This window comes from Melitaea cinxia, chromosome 7, assembly GCF_905220565.1.
Source record: "Melitaea cinxia chromosome 7, ilMelCinx1.1, whole genome shotgun sequence".
NCBI classification, from domain to species: Eukaryota; Metazoa; Arthropoda; class Insecta; order Lepidoptera; family Nymphalidae; genus Melitaea; species Melitaea cinxia.
This window is the reverse complement of record NC_059400.1, coordinates 1,260,515-1,283,334: the sequence shown is the minus strand read 5'-3', so window position 1 is coordinate 1,283,334 and position 22,820 is coordinate 1,260,515. Positions and strand designations below refer to the sequence as shown.

Below are 22,820 nucleotides of genomic sequence, written 5' to 3'. Positions count from 1 at the left end.
GAATAGAATAGAATAGAACAGAATAAGGAAAGAATAGAATAGAACAGAACAGAATAGAATAGAACAGAACAGAACAGAATAGAAAAGAATGGAACAGAACAGAATAGAACCGAACAGAGTAGAAAAGAATAGAACAAAACAGAATAGAACAGAATAGAATAGAACAGAATAGAATAAAACAGAATAAAACAGAATAGAACAGAATAGAACAAAACTTAATAGAATAGAGAATAGAATAGAGAATAGAACAGAATAGAATAGAATAAAATAGAACAGAATAGAACAGAACAGAATAGAACAGAATAAGAACAGAACAGAACAGAATAAAATAAAATAGAACAGAATAATAACAGAACAGAATGGAATAGAATAGAACAGAATAAGAACAGAACAGAACAGAATAGTACAGAATAGAAAAGAACAGAACAGAACAAAACTGAACAGGATAGAGAACAGAATAGAATAGAACAGAACAGAATAGAATAGAAAAGAATAAGAACAGAATAGAATAGAACAGAACAGAACAGAATAGAACATAACAGAAAAGAATAGAACAGAATAGAATAGAACAGAACAGAACAGAATAGAATAAAATAGACCAGAGTAGAATAGAATAAAACAGAATAAGAACAGAACAGAATAGAACAGAATAGAAAAGAATAGAAAAGAATAGAACAGAATAGAACAGAACAAAATGGAACAGAATAGAATAGAATAGAACAGAATAAGGAAAGAATAGAATAGAACAGAACAGAATAGAATAGAACAGAACAGAACAGAATAGAAAAGAATGGAACAGAACAGAATAGAACCGAACAGAGTAGAAAAGAATAGAACAAAACAGAATAGAACAGAATAGAATAGAACAGAATAGAATAAAACAGAATAAAACAGAATAGAACAGAATAGAACAAAACTTAATAGAATAGAGAATAGAATAGAGAATAGAACAGAATAGAATAGAATAAAATAGAACAGAATAGAACAGAACAGAATAGAACAGAATAAGAACAGAACAGAACAGAATAGAATAAAATAGAACAGAATAATAACAGAACAGAATGGAATAGAATAGAACAGAATAAGAACAGAACAGAACAGAATAGTACAGAATAGAAAAGAACAGAACAGAACAAAACTGAACATGATAGAGAACAGAATAGAATAGAACAGAACAGAATAGAATAGAAAAGAATAAGAACAGAATAGAATAGAACAGAACAGAACAGAATAGAACATAACAGAAAAGAATAGAACAGAATAGAATAGAACAGAACAGAATAGAATAAAATAGACCAGAGTAGAATAGAATAAAACAGAATAAGAACAGAACAGAATAGAACAGAACAGAATAGAAAAGAATAGAAAAGAACAGAACAGAATAGAACAGAACAGAACAGAATAGAACAGAATAGAACAGAACAAAATGGAACAGAATAGAATAGAATAGAACAGAATAAGGAAAGAATAGAATAGAACAGAACAGAATAGAATAGAACAGAACAGAACAGAATAGAAAAGAATGGAACAGAACAGAATAGAACCGAACAGAGTAGAAAAGAATAGAACAAAACAGAATAGAACAGAATAGAATAGAACAGAATAGAATAAAACAGAATAGAACAAAACTTAATAGAATAGAGAATAGAATAGAGAATAGAACAGAATAGAATAGAATAAAATAGAACAGAATAGAACAGAACAGAATAGAACAGAATAAGAACAGAACAGAACAGAATAGAATAAAATAGAACAGAATAATAACAGAACAGAATGGAATAGAATAGAACAGAATAAGAACAGAACAGAATAGAACAGAATAGAATAGAACAGAATAAGAACAGAACAGAACAGAATAGTACAGAATAGAAAAGAACAGAACAGAACAAAACTGAACAGGATAGAGAACAGAATAGAATAGAACAGAACAGAATAGAATAGAACAGAATAAGAACAGAATAGAATAGAACAGAACAGAACAGAATAGAACATAACAGATAAGAATAGAACAGAATAGAATAGAACAGAACAGAACAGAATAGAATAAAATAGACCAGAGTAGAATAGAATAAAACAGAATAAGAACAGAACAGAATAGAAAAGAATAGAAAAGAATAGAAAAGAACAGAACAGAACAGAACAGAATAGAACAGAATAGAACAGAACAAAATGGAACAGAATAGAATAGAATAGAACAGAATAAGGAAAGAATAGAATAGAACAGAACAGAATAGAATAGAACAGAACAGAACAGAATAGAAAAGAATGGAACAGAACAGAATAGAACCGAACAGAGTAGAAAAGAATAGAACAAAACAGAATAGAACAGAATAGAATAGAAAAGAATAGAATAAAACAGAATAAAACAGAATAGAACAGAATAGAACAAAACTTAATAGAATAGAGAATAGAATAGAGAATAGAACAGAATAGAATAGAATAAAATAGAACAGAATAGAACAGAACAGAATAAGAACAGAACAGAACAGAATAGAACAGAACAGAATAAGAACAGAACAGAACAGAATAGAATAAAATAGAACAGAATAAGAACAGAACAGAATGGAATAGAATAGAACAGAATAGAACAGAACAGAATAGAACAGAATAAGAACAGAACAGAATAGAACAGAGTAGAAAAGAATAGAACAGAATAGAATAGAACAGAATAGAACAAAACTTAATAGAATATAGAATAGAATAGAGAATAGAATAGAACAGAACAGAATAGAACAGTATAAGAACAGAATAGAATAGAACAGAATAGAACAGAACAGAACAGAATAGAACAGAATAAGAACAGAACAGAACAGAATAGTACAGAATAGAAAAGAACAGAACAGAACAAAACTGAACAGGATAGAGAACAGAATAGAATAGAACAGAACAGAACAGAATAGAATAGACTAAAATAGAATAGAACAGATTAAGAACAGAATAGAATAGAACAGAATAAGAACAGAATAGAATAGAACAGAATAAGAACAGAACAGAATAGAACAGAATAGAATAGAACAGAATAGAATAAAACAGAATAAAACAGAATAGAACAGAATAGAACAAAACTTAATAGAATAGAGAATAGAATAGAGAATAGAACAGAATAGAATAGAATAAAATAGAACAGAATAGAACAGAACAGTATAAGAACAGAACAGAACAGAATAGAACAGAACAGAATAAGAACAGAACAGAACACTATATATATATATATATATATATATATATATAAAAGTGAAAGGACACTCATCACGAAATCTCCGAAACTATAACACAAACTTGGAATTTGGCAGGTAGGTTTGGGGGTTGGAATTTTGTATGAAAGTCTTATGTTTTTGAAGTAAGAGACTTGAAATTAAAATGTAAGCTCTATAGATGGTGAAAAGGTGTCCAAATAATGTATATTTAGAAATCAACTCCCTTTTGGGGTTAAAACGGGGGATGGTAGGTTGACTCACTCATCACGAAATCTCCGAAACTATAACAGCTACAAACTTGGTAAGGAGATGTCCAAATATATATATATATATATATATATATATATATATATATCAAGAGAAAGGTTACTGACTCACTCATCACGAGAACTCAAAAACCGCTGGATGGTCGATCCATCAAGGATGGACAAAGATGAAATTTGGCAAGGAGGTAGATTATTGTTAGTAGACGTCCGCTAAGAGCGGATTTTGCGATATTCCACCACTAAGATGGTAATTGGGGTTGATAGTTTGTATGAAACATATGCAGCAGCTATATGTTCGCCTGATAGGTTATTTATACTGCAGCCGGAAAATAAAACTAAAAATGTGGTGTATAGAGAGGTTTTATAAAAACTACTATTAAATTATACTAAATTGTGCCTATTAAAAAGTTACTCAGTCTGATAAGCATTTCAAGTGACAGAAACAAAAAAGTAATTTGCGATAAACATCTTAATAGAAACGTATATCTTTATAACCACGCGGACGTAGTCGCGGACAACAGTTAGTGTATAATAAAACAAAGTCCTCAAAAGTGTATGTAATCGATTCCCTCAAAATCTACTGAATGGGTTTTCATGTGGTTTCACCATTAGAGAGAGGGCTTCAAGAGGAAGGTTAACGGAGTGGCTAAGCCGATTTTGATGAGAGTTTCATTGAAAGTTTGCCGGGAAATTTTTGTGACACACTGATTTCAACGCGGGCGAAGCCGCGGGCACAGCTAGTATATATATATATTATTAGATCGCTTGCTTTTTCTATATGAATAATATATTTTGTCAGGTTTTTTACATTTATACTCATAAGTTTTTTCAAAATAAAATTGTTAGGGTAACTCTCTTCAAAAAACGAGTGTGCTTTAGACCACGCGACTGCAGTAAAACTTCTTTGGCTCCATCTAACTTAAATCTCCCTCTCAACTTCTGTTCGCCTCGCCCGATCACACTTATCGTACCGCTCTCGTCACCCATTCACCAGCTTCTATTCCCCAAGTCAAGCGTGCGTAGTTTTACTTCAATAAACTGAATATTTTATAGTCTGGAAATATATTTTTTATCAAAAAATAACCTTCAAATGTTTTTATTTCAAGTTGTCACTTTAAAACATTTTTACTAGTCCTTAATTAAGTGATTAATATTAAGCTACCAAGAATAGAATTTGAGAAACCATAGTTATGTAATTTGACACTATATTATATGTTTAAGCCAAATCATCGCCAATTATTTCATAATCAAGGCAATTAACTGATTAATTGTTCCCTAACGTATGTAATTTTATGATAATTTCTGAAAATTAACTCTTATTATTGTCAAATCGTAACAGAGACGTATTAATACTTTGAGAACGTTGAATATGAACATTAATTATGCTTTAGTTTTTTACGGCCCGACAGTAAAAACGGAGGATGGTAATATATTTGAGTAGCAGATAAACTTTATAGTACGTATGTCTTATTAGTAACCTACTTAATGATTTTTCTAAAAAAAATACCATTAAACCATTACCATACCATTACACCATTATACCATGAAACCATTATACCATTTAAACAGTGGGCAAATGAAAGACTCAACTGCTTCAGCAGGGCATAGGCCTCTTTTCTCATGTAGGTTCTCCTATCAGAGCCTCCTGGATCAGAGCTTCATCCAGCACGCTGCTCCAATGCGGGTTGGGTAATATATCTGTAGGATATATGGGTAATATATCCTACAGAAGATCACAGCAAAATAATACTGTTTTCAAGCAGTATTGTGTTTCTGTTGGTGAGTAAGGTGACCAGAGCTCCTTGGGGGATTGGGGATTGGGTCGGCAACGCGCTTGCGATGCTTCTGGTGTTGCAGGCGTCTATAAGCTACGGTAATCGCTTACCATCAGGTGAGCCGTACGCTTGTTTGCCGACCTAGTGGCATAATATATATATATATGTATATATATATTTCCTACTATGAGTAACGATCGCTATCAGGTATACATGATAACAACCGGGACAACAGCTTAACGTACTCTCCGAGGCACGGTGGAGAGACCTACAAGGACTAACAACCAGACCGGAAATAAATATTTGTATAAGCACAAATATCCACTCCGAGCGGGAATCAAACCCACGACTGTCGGTGTTAAGGCGCCGCCTTTTTTTTTTAAGTGGGGAAAATCCATCATGGATAACCTCCAGCGCGGGGGCGCTAGAGGGTTATGTCAGTTATGTCAGACTCCTACTGACTAAAAACCACCACGTGTTAGCAGTCATCCGCCTGGGTGGGGCGAGATGGGGTCGCGCTAGAATTCGCCATGCCTTACTATATGCCTATTACAAAGCGGTTGTGTAAAGCGGTTGTCAAGACTCAACTGACAAAAAAATTCAAAAAAATAATTTGAAGATGGTTTTTTATTCTTTTGCTTCTTTCTAATAAGTTTTTTCTATAATTTGATCTTTTAGTTACACCAGTTAGTTAGAAGTAGAGCCATTTACAACTAAAATTAAAGAAATATGTTAGAGTGCGTTTCTGTATGTTCTTACAATGTAGCCAGTATATAAGACGAATAGCTATTAAAAACTTTTCTTGGCAATCGGAAAATCATTGTTTCCCCGAATAATGTCGTTATCGGAGCTAAATTACGTGTCAAACAGAACAACAGTATTTTTTTCTAAATTAAATAAATTTTGGTCCTTTGCTGGTTTACCCAATTTGTGGGTAGTTGAGGAAAGAAAAAACAAATCAAAATTATGTCTTTACTTTCATAGATTTATGTCTAAATATTATTACATATTCGTTCTTGTACAATTAACTTCAATTTTCACTCAGCATCATTTAACGGAAAAACAAAAAAGTAACCGTCTAATCCTCAACTTCGCTAATCCAATTCTTCTGGTTTATTATATGGACTTAACATACCATAAAACAAAAATCAAAAACTTATTAATAATGTTATGTATAACATTAAAAAAGGTGTACAACGATCTTGATGTAGAAACGCAAATGATCAGAAAGGGTTCCTTTTACTCCATTGTTTTTTCGCTTGCCATTTGTGGGACGCTGGCTTTGTATGGATTTGAAGGGTTAATGCTAGTTATATATTCAGGTTATTATGTTAAAAATAAATGCCCAAATTTTATTTTATTATTGAATACCGCGTATACATGCTCCTAAGATTTTTTACGATGTTATAACTTCAATATTATATATTTTGACAGGCGGGTCGTTCACGACGATAATCACAGGTTGGCCTAAAGTTGAAGACACTAGCCTGCTAGCAAGTGTCGTTCGCATAATTATTTACGTGACTTGGTGGATTTTCATGACACGAGTGACAGCTATTCTCACGTTATCAATAGTGTTGACAGCACTTCTTAGTCACCAGTACAAAAACTTACAAAGCTACTTCTATAGTCTCGACGACATATTTCAAGCTGACGATGCTGAGGTTAACCATGAGGAAAAAGAGCTTAAGTATATAGAAGCGCTTAAAATTGGATTTAAGTTACATTCGGATACATTGTGGTAAAGCAAATAGAATTATAAGTAGAATTAAAATAAGCCCGTATTATTTACAACTTTTTTTCATTATTTTGTTATTTGAGGTGTACGAGACAGTGTCAAGAGATTTGCAGCGTACTGTACAGTGGTCAAATTATTGTAAATGTTTATGTTTTATGCGTTGTCATGTTACAAGTAGTGGTAGGTTATAAGTTTTATAATAAAATAAATCAAAACATTAAATGTATCCTGTAAGATATACATATTAAATCCAGTAAAATTGTCCACAGAACACAGAACGTACATTTGTGAACACTGTGACTATAATTTCTACCGGTGTGGCAACCCTTACGAGTTCGGGTTTTATTATGTGGAATGCAGGGGATATCACATTTGAGGTAAAGTCATAAAAAATTGTGACCGTGTGAGGGTAGTTGCGTATAAATAAAAAGGAGTTAACAGGATTTTCCCAAAATGTCCCAAAAGATCCATATTTAATTATCTTGATTTACTTCTCTATTCAAAAGGGTTCAGGTTTCTCTTCTAAGGTTTCATATTATAAGGTTACGCCACTAGAATCTTCTTTTTTATTGAACTCTGCGTTCACCTGCATTGCATTTCAATCATCATCATCATTCATCATCATTTCAGCTTATTGCAGTCCACTGCTGGACATACTTGTACTTCAATACTTTTCAGAATTGTTTACGTCTGCTGTTACCGTTTTCCTGGTATATGGCGTAGTGCGATGTTTACTCCTTACCTTATTTGGCACATAACAGCCTTTCAAAAACCAACAAAGTACTTTAATTTATTTATTATGAGAGCTAATTTTTGCTAAAATTTAATTATATGGTAGGCGGCTCTGGTTCCAACTGCAGTTTTTTCATCCGGTTGGCATCACTGTCGAGGTGCAACATCTGCAAGAGTTAGGAGGCTTCTGATCACAGCTATGATACGAGCACAGGTAAAATTTTGTTGTTTCTGTATATCAGGTACTTATTATTATCATAGTTGAAAATTTGATGAAAGGGATAACGTATTGTCATTTATTTATACTAGAAACGAATATACTAGAAACTCTCACTTATATATTGAAGCCGTGTTGGTGAAGTGATTACAAAATTTTATTGCTTGCGCTAGCGGTCGAGAGACCCATACCCGTACACGATAAACTCTTGTGTGAGCCACACGGATGTTGGTAATTATCTTGGCATTTATTTTTGTGTAGTGTGAATCAATCAAAATCAAAATCAAAAACAGTTTTATTCAAATAGGCTCTAAGAGCACTTTCGAATCGTCATTTTACAAATTAAAACTTTAAACGGTCATTCTCCAATTCGGCGTTCTTTGCCTAATTACCGTGACGTTTTTTATTTTTCACTGATTTGACTTAAACACATTAAAATATGAAACAAATCAAAAATACAAATTCAATAATTATTTTGGCATGTAACATTTAATTGTGGTTTTCTAGATAATGAGACTTAAAAAATTTATGGGTATGGTAATTAGAAAATTTTTATATTTAATGTAACGGTAATTAGAAATAATATTAGAATATGCTGTGTGGTTACGGCAGTAAGAATATAGCCACTCCCTCTCTTCCCGTGAGTATCGTAAGAGGCGACTAAGGGATTACACAGTTCCACTACCACCCTGGAACTTGAAAGTGCCGACCGATGGTGGGATAATCATCCAACTACTGGTTTTGAAATATACAGGCCGAAGACGGGCAGCAGCGTCTTAGGTGCAACAAAGCCAGCCCTGCGGTCTCCAACCCACCTGCCCAGCGTGGTGACTATGGGCAAGACAAGACAAGACACATGAGTTCACGCCACGTTTTTCTTGAAATATATTCTCTCTTGCCAGGACAAATGCGACTGATCTCATCTTGCTCAACAAAAATTTGGACGTCTTGTTTGGTTTTCTCTACAGTAGTCCCTATATTATTACTATGTAAAGACTTTGGTTCTATTTCTTTATCATGACTTTGTTTTGGTTTTGGATGTGGCGTGTTTTATATTTCAGTCTTAATGCTTGCTTCCTGTACTTTTCTTTTGCTCTTCTTAGCTCTACTGTTTGGTCTCAAATATGACATTTCTTTATGTGTTTTCTATACATGCCTTCTAAATAACAATAAGAGTGAGATTTTTTTACGTATCGGTTTCTCGACAGTTATCTTTGAAGATGGTGAAGTTGGTGAAGTTGGTGTTGAACACAAGGAAGACGCTCGTTCCGTAATATTCACACTTGTATCTTTATTTTCGGTCAAATGCTCATTATTGATTAATAATAAAATAACATACTTTCAGTAGAAGATGATGACAGAGCACTAGATGGACGCGGCGTTGATGTGGTTAAAGAAGGTTTAAAATTTGGTGCCTTTTTCAAGGGAACTAATTCTTTTTCAAAAGAAGTCGACTGCAGAAAAATTTGGTCTTGCTGATTATCTTCTTTTTTTGATTTGGGATTTTCGGGACAATTTTGTACTCTTTTAGTGTACTTTTTAGTTCAGCGAGTATGATAAATCATTGAGATGTGGTGTGACAAAGTTTCAAGAGGATCTGTTATATTGTTATCAAGCACCTCTATATCTAAGGTCACTTCTTCCTCGATTGTTTTCAATTTTCCCTTTTCCTTTTGTCTTTTATAGTAAGCTCTGAAATTTTCTCTACTTCTTTTTTGAGTTTTTTTCCGGCTTTTGGTGACATTTCGCAGATAGGCAGTATTTTTTTTTATTGTACCCTTCTTTCTCCTTTATTTTTTTTGATTGCTAATACAAAAAGGGGCATTTTTAATTCGTTCTCGGCATTGTCGCGCGGCAAGTCTTCTATTTTCTTTAACTTCCTCTTTGGTCTTTTTAGGTTTATCTTATAAATTAAATAATTTGATGAATGGTCAGCATATAACATATTTACGGACAATAATAATAATAATCTACGAAAACCGCGGTAAACAAGTATTACTTTTTCATACAACGGTAATTATAAACATATGGTAATTAGTATACGGTAATTAGAAAACGATAAATTTTCATAAAAATGTTTAAAACCGACACAGTATACAAATTCTAGCTTATTATAACGTACGGAGGCCAAAGTACTGTCTTCATTTACATGATCAACTTGGGTCTATCTTAAAAATCTAGTATTAAAATAAGAACAACGGTAATTAGAAAAGTTTTTAACCAAGGCTACGGTAATTATATACTTACGTGCTTCATTGGCGGTACACTAACATGAGAGTCATACAACTGCTGATGGACCTCGGTACATACTGAGGAGACGCGATGCGTACGGTAGTGATGTGCCAAATACTTTTATTTAGGGATGTGCACTCGAGAACAGCAGATGTTACGGTAATTAGAAGTTTCCATTGGACATACGATTACTTCATAATAATTATTTGTAGACTGGTTCTATTGAGTTGATATTTTGTTATGCGATAGACGCTGCTTAATATCGTTTAAAACGTTTAATGGATCAAAGTAAATCTATACGCTATAAAAATTACAAGCAAGTTTTAAGATTAAGTTGGTGTGCGGACACGCCACGGTAATTAGAGAACAGAGGTTTTTTGATCATAAGTTAAATTAATTTAGTCTTAATTACTTAAAACAGAAGCCAATATTTTTTTTACAGCTAGGTACGGATGCTATCTTTAATATATAAAAAAGTGCATGATTGAATAGGATGATATTACGGTTTAAACAAGCCCGGACACGAAAAATTTGCTAATCGGAGAATGGCCGTAAAAACAAATTATTATATTTGTAGAAGTAAAGCTAACAACGATTCGGAATGTAGATTCCGCAGAGAAGAATCTGCAAGAAACTCCGCAGTTACTCTTTTGAAAAATAATATATAAACTGTGTTTTAGTACAAAATTAGTAACATGTTGCATAAAATACAGCGTCACTAAGTCCACACATCCTTATCAACTATGTAATCCTGCACCGAGTAATAAGCTTTATCTATTTTTTTAATAGAAACTTTAAATTTTTAGGCAATTCCAAAATTGTTTGTGGGATTTTATTATATATGCGAATACCATAACCCAGAAAGGAAACGTTTACTTTGCGCAGTCGAAAACTTGGAGTTACAATTTTGTTATTCCTTCTCGTGTTTACATTGCGGTTATTATTATTTATTACAAAACAATGAATATTCTGGTATACATAATATTGTTATAAATATACTGCGACGCAATTGTTAATATGTCTACCTTTTGGAAAACATCCCGTAGCGAGACTCGAGCTCCAAGATCGTAAATGCCGCGAATAGCCCTTTTTTGCAAGATAAATATAGTCTCAATATCTGCAGCATTACCCCACAGTAACAGACCGTAAGACATAACACTATGGAAATCATCATAATCATCATCATCATTTCAACCTATTGCAGTCCACTGCTGGACATAGGCCTCCACAAGTTCGCGCCAAATATGGCGCGAACTCATGTGTTTTGCCCATAGTCACCTCGCTGGGGAGGCGGGCTGGTGACCGCAGGGCTGGCTTTGTCGCACCTAAGACGCTGCTCCCGTCTTCGGCCTGTGTATTTCAAAGCCAGCAGTTAGATGGTTATATTGGATATTAGTATGGATATTAGTGGAACTATGCTATACCTTAGTCTCCTCTTACTACTATGGAAATAGCTAAAATATATTAAGCGTGCAGTTGCAACGTCGGTCAGCTGTCGTATTTTTCTAAATTCGAATGCTGCGGAACAGATTCTACCATTCAAGGATGACAAATGGGAATTCCACTGAAGTTTTGAGTCCAAATGTATCCCTAAGAAAACTGTAGTATCATTGACAATAAGTCTCTCGTTATTTATTATAAAATTATAATTTGGATGCTTAACATATACATGGTAACGAATACACAACGCACTTGGTTTTTGGCGTTCAAAACCAAGTTGCTTCCGCATCCTTGTGTTTATTTATTTATTTACTAGCTTTTCATCCTTGGCTTCGCCCGCATAATTTCACGATTTTGGCTGTTCTGTTTCCGTTTAAGAATAGCGTTTATCACTAGATAAAGTAACGTTCTACTGGAACTAAATTTAAAAAAAAAAATCTGTAGTTATTCAGTACGTTGTTAGAGTGAGTGATTTTCCGCTACAAATGCGCAAAAAGTCATATCTTTCCTGCTATAAAGGGTATTAAGATAGATAAAGATTCCATTTTCAATTTCTTATAACGACGACGGTTTAGCCTGCAGCATCCCACAGCTGGGCATAGGCCTTTTTCTCCATGTAGGAGAAGGACTTTTTTATAACCTCTAGTCATATTAGATAAAAGTATAGAAATACACTTTATGTGTCAAAGAGTTATTTTTGTTTTAGAAGCCAGTTACCTTACAAGGTTTTGGAATTATTGCTATTTCATATAAATCTTATATATCGGTAAGTAACATATTTTACAGGAATAATAACAAATTTATTTAGAAATTTTACAATATTTTTTTTTTCACACAATTCAGAATCTTAGAACTAAATTACAAATGGCTAATGATCAAGCCCGCGTGGAATTATGCCAAGAATACTGGCAGCATTTCCCCGTCGAATCGCTATGCCAATTCTCTGGAAAAAATGCACCAACCCTCTTGTCATCATTGGAGGCAATAAGAAGAGGCGTTAAAACTTTAAAAAAAATTACACTGCTAGATGTTTTTGAATTAAATAATAAACCAGTAACCAAGTCATATAACCAGTTCCTAATTAATTAAATTTATTTAAACCATTTTAATTTTCAATAAAGTCAAAAATTTCATTTCCATGTACCTACATGATAATTTTTGTACTAATAGGTAAAATATAAAATAAATAAGACGCTTCGGCAAACTTATAAATGATACGAAAAGTTAACGCAAATATAAATAGGTATGCTTTAAGTACTTCTAAAATTAATGTCCATTTAAATAATGATTATTACCGTTATTGTTTTCAGATTGTGAAGTCGTCTTATTCGGCTTTCTCATTATTATATTAAATATAAAACTAAGGCAAGTGGAAGGAAATTAACATCATTGTTAAATAAATTATGACACAAATAATAATAATTTTTCTAATGCACTAATTTTTGTTACTTTAGTTTGTCAAGAATTGGTGGAATGGTATTGATTTAATTTGTTTACTTGTTTTATAATTTTTAAGTTATTTTACTTTATACTTGGTTATTTGAATTGTCATTATTGTTTTAATGTTTTCCATTTTCAAGTTTTTGTTAGTCTTTGTATCTATGCTGCGTTCCTTACTAATAAGAGCAGCAATTAGTAACTAATGAAACAATCGTATGCTCTGCAAGGGCGAAAGGCTTCAGCCGAAACATTTACTCATTATTTTCCTTTCAGTCGATAGGTAATTTCATGGAATTATGGAATAGCTGACCTAAATAACAATTATTACGGGAATTTTATGAAATTATGGAACGGATGACCTAAAACAAAAAAAGGTCAGGCAAAATTTTCATATGAATTTCATTCATTTTCTCCTATGGGCCGGGTCTGCTCACAACTCTAAATCGAGTCTTACTTCCTCCAATGATTATTTCCATAACTAAGATGCGTGTTCAAGATTTTCGAGCGGATATTCCCATGTTTGAGGGCTGAATCCAACCCTGATGCTCTGTTAGCAACAATTATTAAATAAATATAAGATATAATAAGTAATTGAATACATATTACTGGAATTTATTGAAAGCATTACTCCTTAAGTAGCGATATAAGACGCGTGGTATTTTCTTATTCGGAAAATGAAATTGGCAGATACAACGAAACAGTAGCGACACTGAGTGTGAGGCGTTATTGCTGTGCCGATACAAATACCAAGTTCATGTTTTGATTTGATTTCATGTTTTGATTTTTTTATTTCAATTAATTCTACTTTGATTTATATGCAATAAATGGTCAAACTCAATTCGCGTGTTGGCGCTGACACATACACTTTTTTGTTTTATCTTTCTGAAATATATGTATATAAGCTCGTTTAACCTATCAAATTATTAAATAATGTTGTAACAAATGCAAGCACATGATTTACTATTAATTATTATAATTGCTGATTCGTTTTCATGACATTTGAATTTGCTAAAATATTGTATGAAATCTTGTTGTCAGATGTAAATAAAATAATAAAATAAAAAAATACGTGTTTTTATTTAAAGGCAATATCAGTCGTTCAGGAGCTCTGGTCACCTGACCACAGAAACACAAAACTGCTTAAAAGCATTATTATGTAGCTGCGATCTTCTGTAAAGTCTAGTTATCTACTTTCTAAGTCGGCTTACTGATTGTGAGCAGAATATTTCCTGCTGTCTACCTCAGTTAAATAAAAAAAAAATATTACCAATATTATTAAAAGTAGGTATAATACATAATTCTAATAAAAGCCCTACACTATTCTGTTCTAAATAATTGATTGGACAGTTTTTATATTGCAATGTGAATGAAATAATTACTACTTTAGAAAACCTTGTACTTTTGCTAAGGCGGGTTTTTGTATAATATAAATTAAGTGCGACAGAGTTGAATTTTAAAATAATTTTAGTAACATAAATAATGAAAAGAGAATTAGTGCTTAAATATAAAATATTGGACTTAAATATTTTAAGCAGAGTTGTAAAGCGATATTAATAGTGACACTAATAAAGTAACTTTATATAAATAAATAATATAGACGTACACACACAACGAAAATCCGATCCCTTCTTTTTACCCAGGCTAGGGATCGAAAAAAAAAAATAACGATGCATTCTTTTTTTTTTGTAATTATTATTTATATATATTTTTTTTTTATTGAAAACTGATGGTTGTCTTGTGGTCGCAAATTAAATAACAAAATAAAAAACTTAAATTTGAACGAGATCTGATGACTACTTTTTGAGTAATATTTGATAACGCGTATTTATTTGACTACTTACTTTTTAGTTTACCTACGTTGTATTACTTGTCGATGAAAATTTAAGTCGGACTTGTTTTGTTTGCGAGCAAACACAATTATAATATAGATAGGTAAATGTGGTTCGGGTAATATGTACGATAAAGCAGTAATTTCAGTGAAAGAGCATTTTTCTATTTACTACGTGATTGTAGTTTTTGTAAGATTGGATGATAATTATTATAACATGCTTTACTCATAGGTCATTTAAACTCTTTACTGAACTTTATAACAATACCTACTTTTTTTGTAACTTGTGCTGCAGTAAGAACAGTCCAGTTCATTTCAGTTCCCGAATTTCAGGTCGTTCTGTATGTAAATGTGTAATATGATTATTTTTTTAAAAATTAAGCACTGTGATACAAATTTCTAGACAGCCCTCAAGGTTGTTGGTTCTTTTTTTTTGTTTCAAAATTCGCGCGTTCAACTATATATAAATACACGTGATACTTCGATGTAACTCCCCTCCCTCCTTGTGATATTTTGTGGCGTTTTACCCACCTTAGGTACCTTCAGCCTCACATGATTAATAGGCAACCCCTAAATACGTTGTTACAACCGTCCCCAAAATAAATATTTCAACCGTACCCATCATCTATTTTACGTAAAAATCAGCAATAATAACTGTGACAGTAATCACGTCTACTAATTCTTTAACTGTGACAGTAATCACGTCTACTAATTCTTTAACTGTGACAGTAATCACGTCTACAAATTCTTCAAACAAAAAGACTTTCCTAGGTACTTTTTGTTAACGAAACATAATAGAATCTTCGAAAATCAGATTATACCCAATATTTCAACCGTCCCCAGTTTACCCTATCTAGTCTAGTCCAACACTATTACACTAAAACCCATTAAGGCTTCGGCGAACTTTTAACTTAAATATTCAACATTATGATCGAAACAAAGTCTGATCCTGCTCTACATAATTACAGTATGTATAAAATGACTTGACTTTGCAGTCTCGTTACTTAATTAACTTTTTACCTATTACCGTTAAAAATGTCTCCGTTAAAATCTACTAATATACAAAACAATTCATTGACATTTTGTTCTAAAATAAATAAATTTTGGTCTATTGTGGGACTGACAAACTTGTGGATAGATGATGGATACAAAAATAAAATTTGCAATTATTATTATAATAAAACGATAACTGCGTGTATTTTAATTTTAATTTTTTTGGAATTTGGAGCGCTTTACACACAGTCATATTTAACGGAAAAGCAGTCGAACGATTTAATTATTTTTACTTTTTCACACCCTATCATCTTCAGCTATTATATAGGGTTGAAATATTACAAGAAAAAAGTCAAAGAGCTACTTATAATGCTATTTGTAACATTAAAAGAGGTCTACAACCATCCTCAAACAGAAAGGAGAATGATCAGAAGCGCTACTTTCTACTCTATCGCCTATGTATTTTGCATGAGTTTTTCGCTGATATCTTACGGATTTGACGGATTAATGCAACTAATGCGATCAGGTTATTGTCAAATTGTAATACTATTCAATTTTTAATATCATATAAATTTTTTTATTTTCATTGTAATATGGAACTTTGAATAGTTACGAGTTCTACTCGTATAAAGAACTCATTATAGACGGCTCCGTGGTGGCTTAGAACCGAATATAAATTCATCATAACAAAAATTTCGATCTAACGGGTACATCGTTCCATAGTTTAATTGGCTAAAGCACCGACACGGTCAGCCGGAGATGCAGATTCGATCCCCGATTTTTTAGAATTCCCTAATGTGTGGGTAACACAACACAAAAATAAATCGTATATAGTATTCTATTACGGACTAATTTTTAAGTGTGTTGTTATTAGGTACCTAATTAGTTACTACTTTCAGGATTAAAAAAAAATGATTTGTTTTATTTTTCAAAATCAAATTACACTAAATCGTTATTACTAATCGATGCACTAAATACTTAATTATAGTAATTAGCAAGAAAATAACTAATATTGTGGAAAAAATCTCATAAAAACATGGACAAATGCAGACCGAATTCTCATTCTGGTTATGAGGCTATGAGAATGTTATTAAAAAATAAACAAAATTATTACGATCTTTTCATCATCATCATCATCATCATCATTTCAGCCGATCACAGTCCACTGCTGGACATAGGCCTCCATAAGTTCACGACAAAAATGGCGTGAGCTCGTGTGTTTTACCCATAGTCATCACGCTGGGCAGGCGGGTTGGTGACCGCAGGGCTGGCTTTGTCGCACCGAAAACGCTGCTGCCCGTCTTCGGCCTGTGTATTTCAAAGCCAGCAGTTGTATCCCACCATTGGTCGGCTTTGTAAGTTCCAAGGTGGTAGTGGAACTGTGTTATCCCTTAGTCGCCTCTTACGACACCCACGGAAAGAGAGGGGGTGGCTATATTCTTTACTATTGTAGCCACAGAGTACGATCTTTTATATTTAATTATTTGTTTATATTTTTTATACAGAATAATTTGCTTTTTTAATATAAGAAAACTATTCTAACACACTCGTAGTGTGTGCAGTCGCCTCAAAAACAGACGTCGCGGATTCGATTCAAACTCGGAGTAGATATTTGTGTTTATACAAATATTTATTTCCGGTCTGGTTGTTAATCCTTTTGGGATTTTTTTTGCTACCAATTTGATTTTTTTATCAAATTTTTTGACGCATTAATTTTTAGGTCATTTTTTTCGCCTTCAGACGCTGTCTCTGTAAAATGTTTTGTAGTTACTATCCTTTATTTTTTATGCTTTTTGTTTTTATATTTGATAATATATTTGTCAGATGGATCGTTCACGACGGTTATCACAGCATGGCCCGACGTTGAAGACAACAGCTTTATAGCTAATCTTGTACGTGTATTAAATTACTTAGTCTGGTGGGCTCTCATGGCACGGGTGTCAGCTGCCTCGACATTAATTATCATTACGTCAATAGCTATAAGTCACCAGTATAAAAATTTACAACAATATTTCTACAGCCTTAATGACTTATTTGAAACTGACGTTCAAAGGAAACACGACGAAGTTGAGACTAAATACGTAGATGCATTAAAAGTTGGTATTCAACTACATTCTAATACGATGTGGTAAGTTTGGATTGTTTTGATCATATAAAGCATTAATCACTTAAATCCTTTTATTTAGTAGCTATTTTATTTGTTAACGAGTATTTTTGGTAATATTTAGGTGTACAAGACAATTTCAAGTTGTTTGCAATGTAGTTTATAGCGGTCAAATAACTATAACGGTTTCCGCGCTGTGTCTGCTCATGTTACAAATGGTGGTAAGTCAACATAAGTCAGTTATGTAATAAATTTAATTACATCCAAAATAAAGTTTTTGAGTTCAATCCTTTGTGATATTGTTTTCCAGGGTTCAGAACGAACGCTAAGTAATGCCTTAACAATAGCTGCTACCATGCTGGCTGTTTTGATCGCTACCGCCATGATCATGCTGAATGCTGGAGACATAACTGTTGAAGTAAATATGGAAATATTATTATATAAACCTAATTACATTATAGCCTAACATACACTCGACATCTAGTTACCTGTTTTGTGTTTTTTTAATCGCGTTCCAAAAAAGATGGAGCTTCTCAATTTGATTGTTTTTTTTAAATGATTGTTTACCTCAGAACTTTTGACTGGGTGAACCGATTTGGTTCGTTTGGTTCATTTCGAAATGTGGTTCGTATCATGTGGTCCAATTAAAAAATTGAGATCTGACTAAAATAGTTTTCGTGTTATATCTAATAATTCTTATTTACTTCACTATTTTTTTATCGACCTTCGTTACATTAAAATTCTTTCTTCTTCGTTACGTTAATTTAAATTTGATCGAGATCTGTTTTTTTTTTGAGTAGCGTATTTAGTCGACCGTTTTTCGTCTACATACGCTGTATTACATGTCGGTAAATGTTTGTTTTTTTTTTGTTTCGTTTGCAAGCACACACAATTATACTGCATTATCTATACAAATAAATAAAATTGGAGTGTCTGTTTGTAATTTTAAAATAACCGCTTTTTACTAAATGAATATACACGGTACATATACCAAAATAACATTTTTTACAATTTTTGTCTGTCTGTCTGTTTGTTCCGGCTAATCTCTGAAACCACTGAACCGATTTTGACAGGACTTTCACTGGCAGATAGCCGATGCAATAAGAAGTAAATTAGTACTTTTATTTTAAAAATTTATTTATTTTGTAGCTCTGCGAACTGAACAATTTTTTTTATTTCCACGCAGGCGAAGTCACGGTCTGCTTGATGGTAAGCGGATACCATAGCTTATCTATGGGACCCTTGCAACACTAGGAGCATTACAAGCACATTGTGGACCCTCCCCAGCAGCTCTGGCTACCTTTTAATCACCACAGGAACACAACAATAATTAAAAAGAGTGTCATATTATTATTAAGTAGTATTTAGTAGTATCAACAGAATTTGTAGCCGACTTCCAAAAAAAGGAGGATGTTCTCAATTCGACTGTATTGTTTTTTTAATCAAAATTATTTTAAAATAATTAATATTATAAATATTAAAATATTTATTTTTTAATTTAAATTTATTTAAGATCACACAACTACTTTTCGAGTTATATCTAATAATGCGTTTTTACTTGAGTATTTTTTCTTCGACCTACGTTGTATTTATTATACCGCATAACTTTTTACTGATCGGTATACTGATTTTGTTGATTTTTAATTTAATCGAAAGCTGGTGTTTATTATGTGGTCACATTTAAATTTCATCGAGATTTGATTATAACTTTTAGACTAATATTTGATAACGCGTATTTACTTGACTATTTTTTCGTCTACCCACGTTGTAACTAAAGTCAGTTTTTTTTCGTTTGCGAGCAAACACAATTATGTCCCAAGTAACATAAATAGATATTTTAATTAATTTGACTAGAATATTGTCCATTCTTATTATTACTTTTTACAGGCTGCTCTCGTTCCAACTGCCATGTACTCATCCGGTTGGCATAACTGTCGTGGTGCAACATCCGCAAAAGTTAGAAGGTTGCTTGTCGTCGCTATGATGCAAGGACAGGTAACAGTCGATTTCGATTTACGCTTCAGCCTTATAATATTCCACTACTGGGCATAGGCCTCTTTCCCCATGTAGGAGAAGGATCAGAGCTTAATGCACCACGCTGCTCCAGTGCGGGTTGGCGGATTTCACCAAATTATGACTAAATTTAAAACAAATTTTGCAGATATAGAAGTAGTGATTTCATAATAATTTACGATGTATTAGATTTATTTCCATTGCAGAAATTTACTGTCTTGCGAAGCTTTGGAATTGTTGAAATTTCGTATCAATCTTATTTATCTGTGAGTAAAAAAGATAATATTTCAACTTTTTTTCATTTTACTTGGATTTTTGTGTTCATGGCTGTCTTTTCTTTTTTGCACTATTTGTATGCAATTATGTAGCGTAGGATTTTGCCACCCAGGCCGGTTTTTATTTTTTACTAGCTGTACCTTGAGTGCGTTGCTACGCTTTTTTTATTATTTTTTTGGTCGTACCAACTCAGGAACCTTTGTGGGCTCACACACAACGTCGTGACACAATCAAATGCATAGTTTATGATTATTTAAAGTACATACAGACAAAAATTCATTTATATTATATACTAGCTGACCCGCAAACGTTGTTTTGCTATATATTTTGTAAACCCCTTTAATACCTACTTTGAAATAGAGAAAATATTTGTAAATTGAAAATTTTATTAAGGATTAACGGAGATACAAATTAAAAATATTGTATTATGTATCAACAAAAACATATTCCACATATTACCATATTTTTTATACAGTTTTATGGTAGAGGTTATTGAAAAATAGGATTTAAAAGTATACATTTCGACCGTTTACCCAGGAAGGCGGTTGATGAAAAGATTAATAATTTTGTACACACAAGATAAATCATAATTCTGATCTACTATCTACTACAACAAAGGTTGCTCTATTATATTTTAAAAATATAAATTATATTATTGCATCTAATACTGAGATCAACGACGTCAAAATATTGGAATTTCGCGGATTGTTACCGATTTTTGTGTAATGGCTCTTAACGATAATCCACTGGAGGAAAGATTACAAATAACAGTTTCCAATATTACATAAAATCGCCTTTAAATATCCAACAATGGTAGGCACATAGGTACCATCTGAAAGACTGTTTTCACAAGACTCAATAAAGAAATAGATTGAAGGGCAAACTTTTGTTTTTACAAAGTATTGTTAAAAAGTGTTGGGATATAAGATCTCACGATTTCATCGAATTGTTTTTCTTCTAAATTTTTGTGAGATTTTAAAATGTAAACGTTAATAAAACTTTTTTTGATAGATGTCTGTTTTTTATATCTAATTTATAGAAAAACAGTCCATGTATGGAAAACATCGATGAATTGATATCACAGAATTACAGATTAAATCTAGCAAGTATTCTCATCCATCTCTAATGGTGCGTTCCACTATAAGCCTACAATACAGTCGATCACAACCGCTGAAATTGAAAATATATTCAATAGAGATGACTTCGAATAATTTTATTGTTAATATCAAATTGTGTTCTGTATATTTAAATTATATTAATTTGAAATATTTCTATATGTTTTCAGATTGTGAAGTCATCATACTCGGGCTTTTCTCTATTGTATTAAAGTAACAGCGTCGTCACAACTGATTTTGATTTAATATAGCTTTAACCGCCTCTATTTTTCACTTTTATTAAAAAAAGTGTTGGTCTATTTTATGTTTATAAATATATTTTTAATTTAGATACGCCGCAATTTATCTGATAGAGTAAAAATAAAATTATTTGTTATGCATGATTCCAGTTTAGTTTGTAGCGACATCTATCACGCCACATACGAACTGACGTGTCCTTGTTGAACCTTGAACTGTTGTCCTTGACTTGGTGCGTAAGCTGATAAATGCATGATAGCGTTACGAAAGGTGTGACCGAGCGAGGCGATCGGAGCAAGACAGAGAGTTGCGAGCACACATTCTCTTTCTGTTTTTCTCTCATAGCCAGTTACACTTCTTATATCTAATACACAATGCAAGCCTATTGTGCAGGCATAATGCTAAAGTTTTAGTTCTGTCATGTGGTCTACAGCACTCTCGTTTTTTTTTTCTTGAATAAGTAAAGGTACACAGTACAAAAATAAAGAAGATGGCTACAAAAGTATAAAGTAGGTTACCGAGACTCAGCTATGAAAATATGGGGCTCCAAACCATCTTTCATCCTAGGGGTGTCTCATATTGTGATTACACCTTATCTACGTTGAATCGAAGACTTAAGTTTCTCAAAACTCAGTAAATATACTTTTGGCAGAACACGACGTTATCATAATTCAGCAACAAATCGCTATATTACGTTACTTGCATTATGTTTATGAGTTTTTTATAATTAAGTTAATAAAAAGGTAAAGTAAAAGCAAAATATTTTTATTTATTTATTTTATTTATAAGTTGTTTTAGTTTATTTCATAATTCGAATATCATTTAAATAACAAACGAATACATAAAACTATATAAAACAACAATATACAACATACATTGAATTATTTTTCTGCATATTATTTCCTTATCTTTACAAATTAAAAAACGTCCTACTAAAAATCAATGAAAAAACTAAACAGAACCAAAAACTTTCATGAAAAAATATACAATTTTAAATTTAAAAATTGATATTAACATTATAAACGAAAAGAGATGGGAGAGTTGTAGTGCTTGATGAATTGATTTGATGATGTCTAACAAATGTCGAATAATTATTTACAATATTATGTAAAATTACATAGACATTAAAAAAAGTAATTTTATAATAAATAGTATATTGAGAGACAAATTAATCTTATCAGTTAAACTATTCGCTCCACTACACCACAGCGGTTGTA

The 22,820-nt window shown here is 32.3% G+C and overlaps 1 protein-coding gene across 1 annotated transcript; it reads left to right on the top strand.

Moving 5' to 3' along the window:
• The first annotated feature begins 6,226 nt into the window (after nt 1-6,226).
• On the top strand, nt 6,227-21,632 carry LOC123655069. The gene is made up of 13 exons (XM_045590906.1): nt 6,227-6,470; nt 6,673-6,979; nt 7,060-7,156; nt 7,246-7,353; nt 7,815-7,922; nt 12,304-12,363; nt 12,441-12,526; nt 17,579-17,986; nt 18,087-18,183; nt 18,273-18,380; nt 19,850-19,957; nt 20,182-20,241; nt 21,537-21,632. Exons 1-13 carry the CDS (start codon nt 6,227-6,229, stop codon nt 21,576-21,578), a joined length of 1,833 nt encoding a protein of 610 aa, XP_045446862.1. The 3' UTR covers nt 21,579-21,632.
• The last annotated feature ends 1,188 nt before the right edge of the window (nt 21,633-22,820 follow it).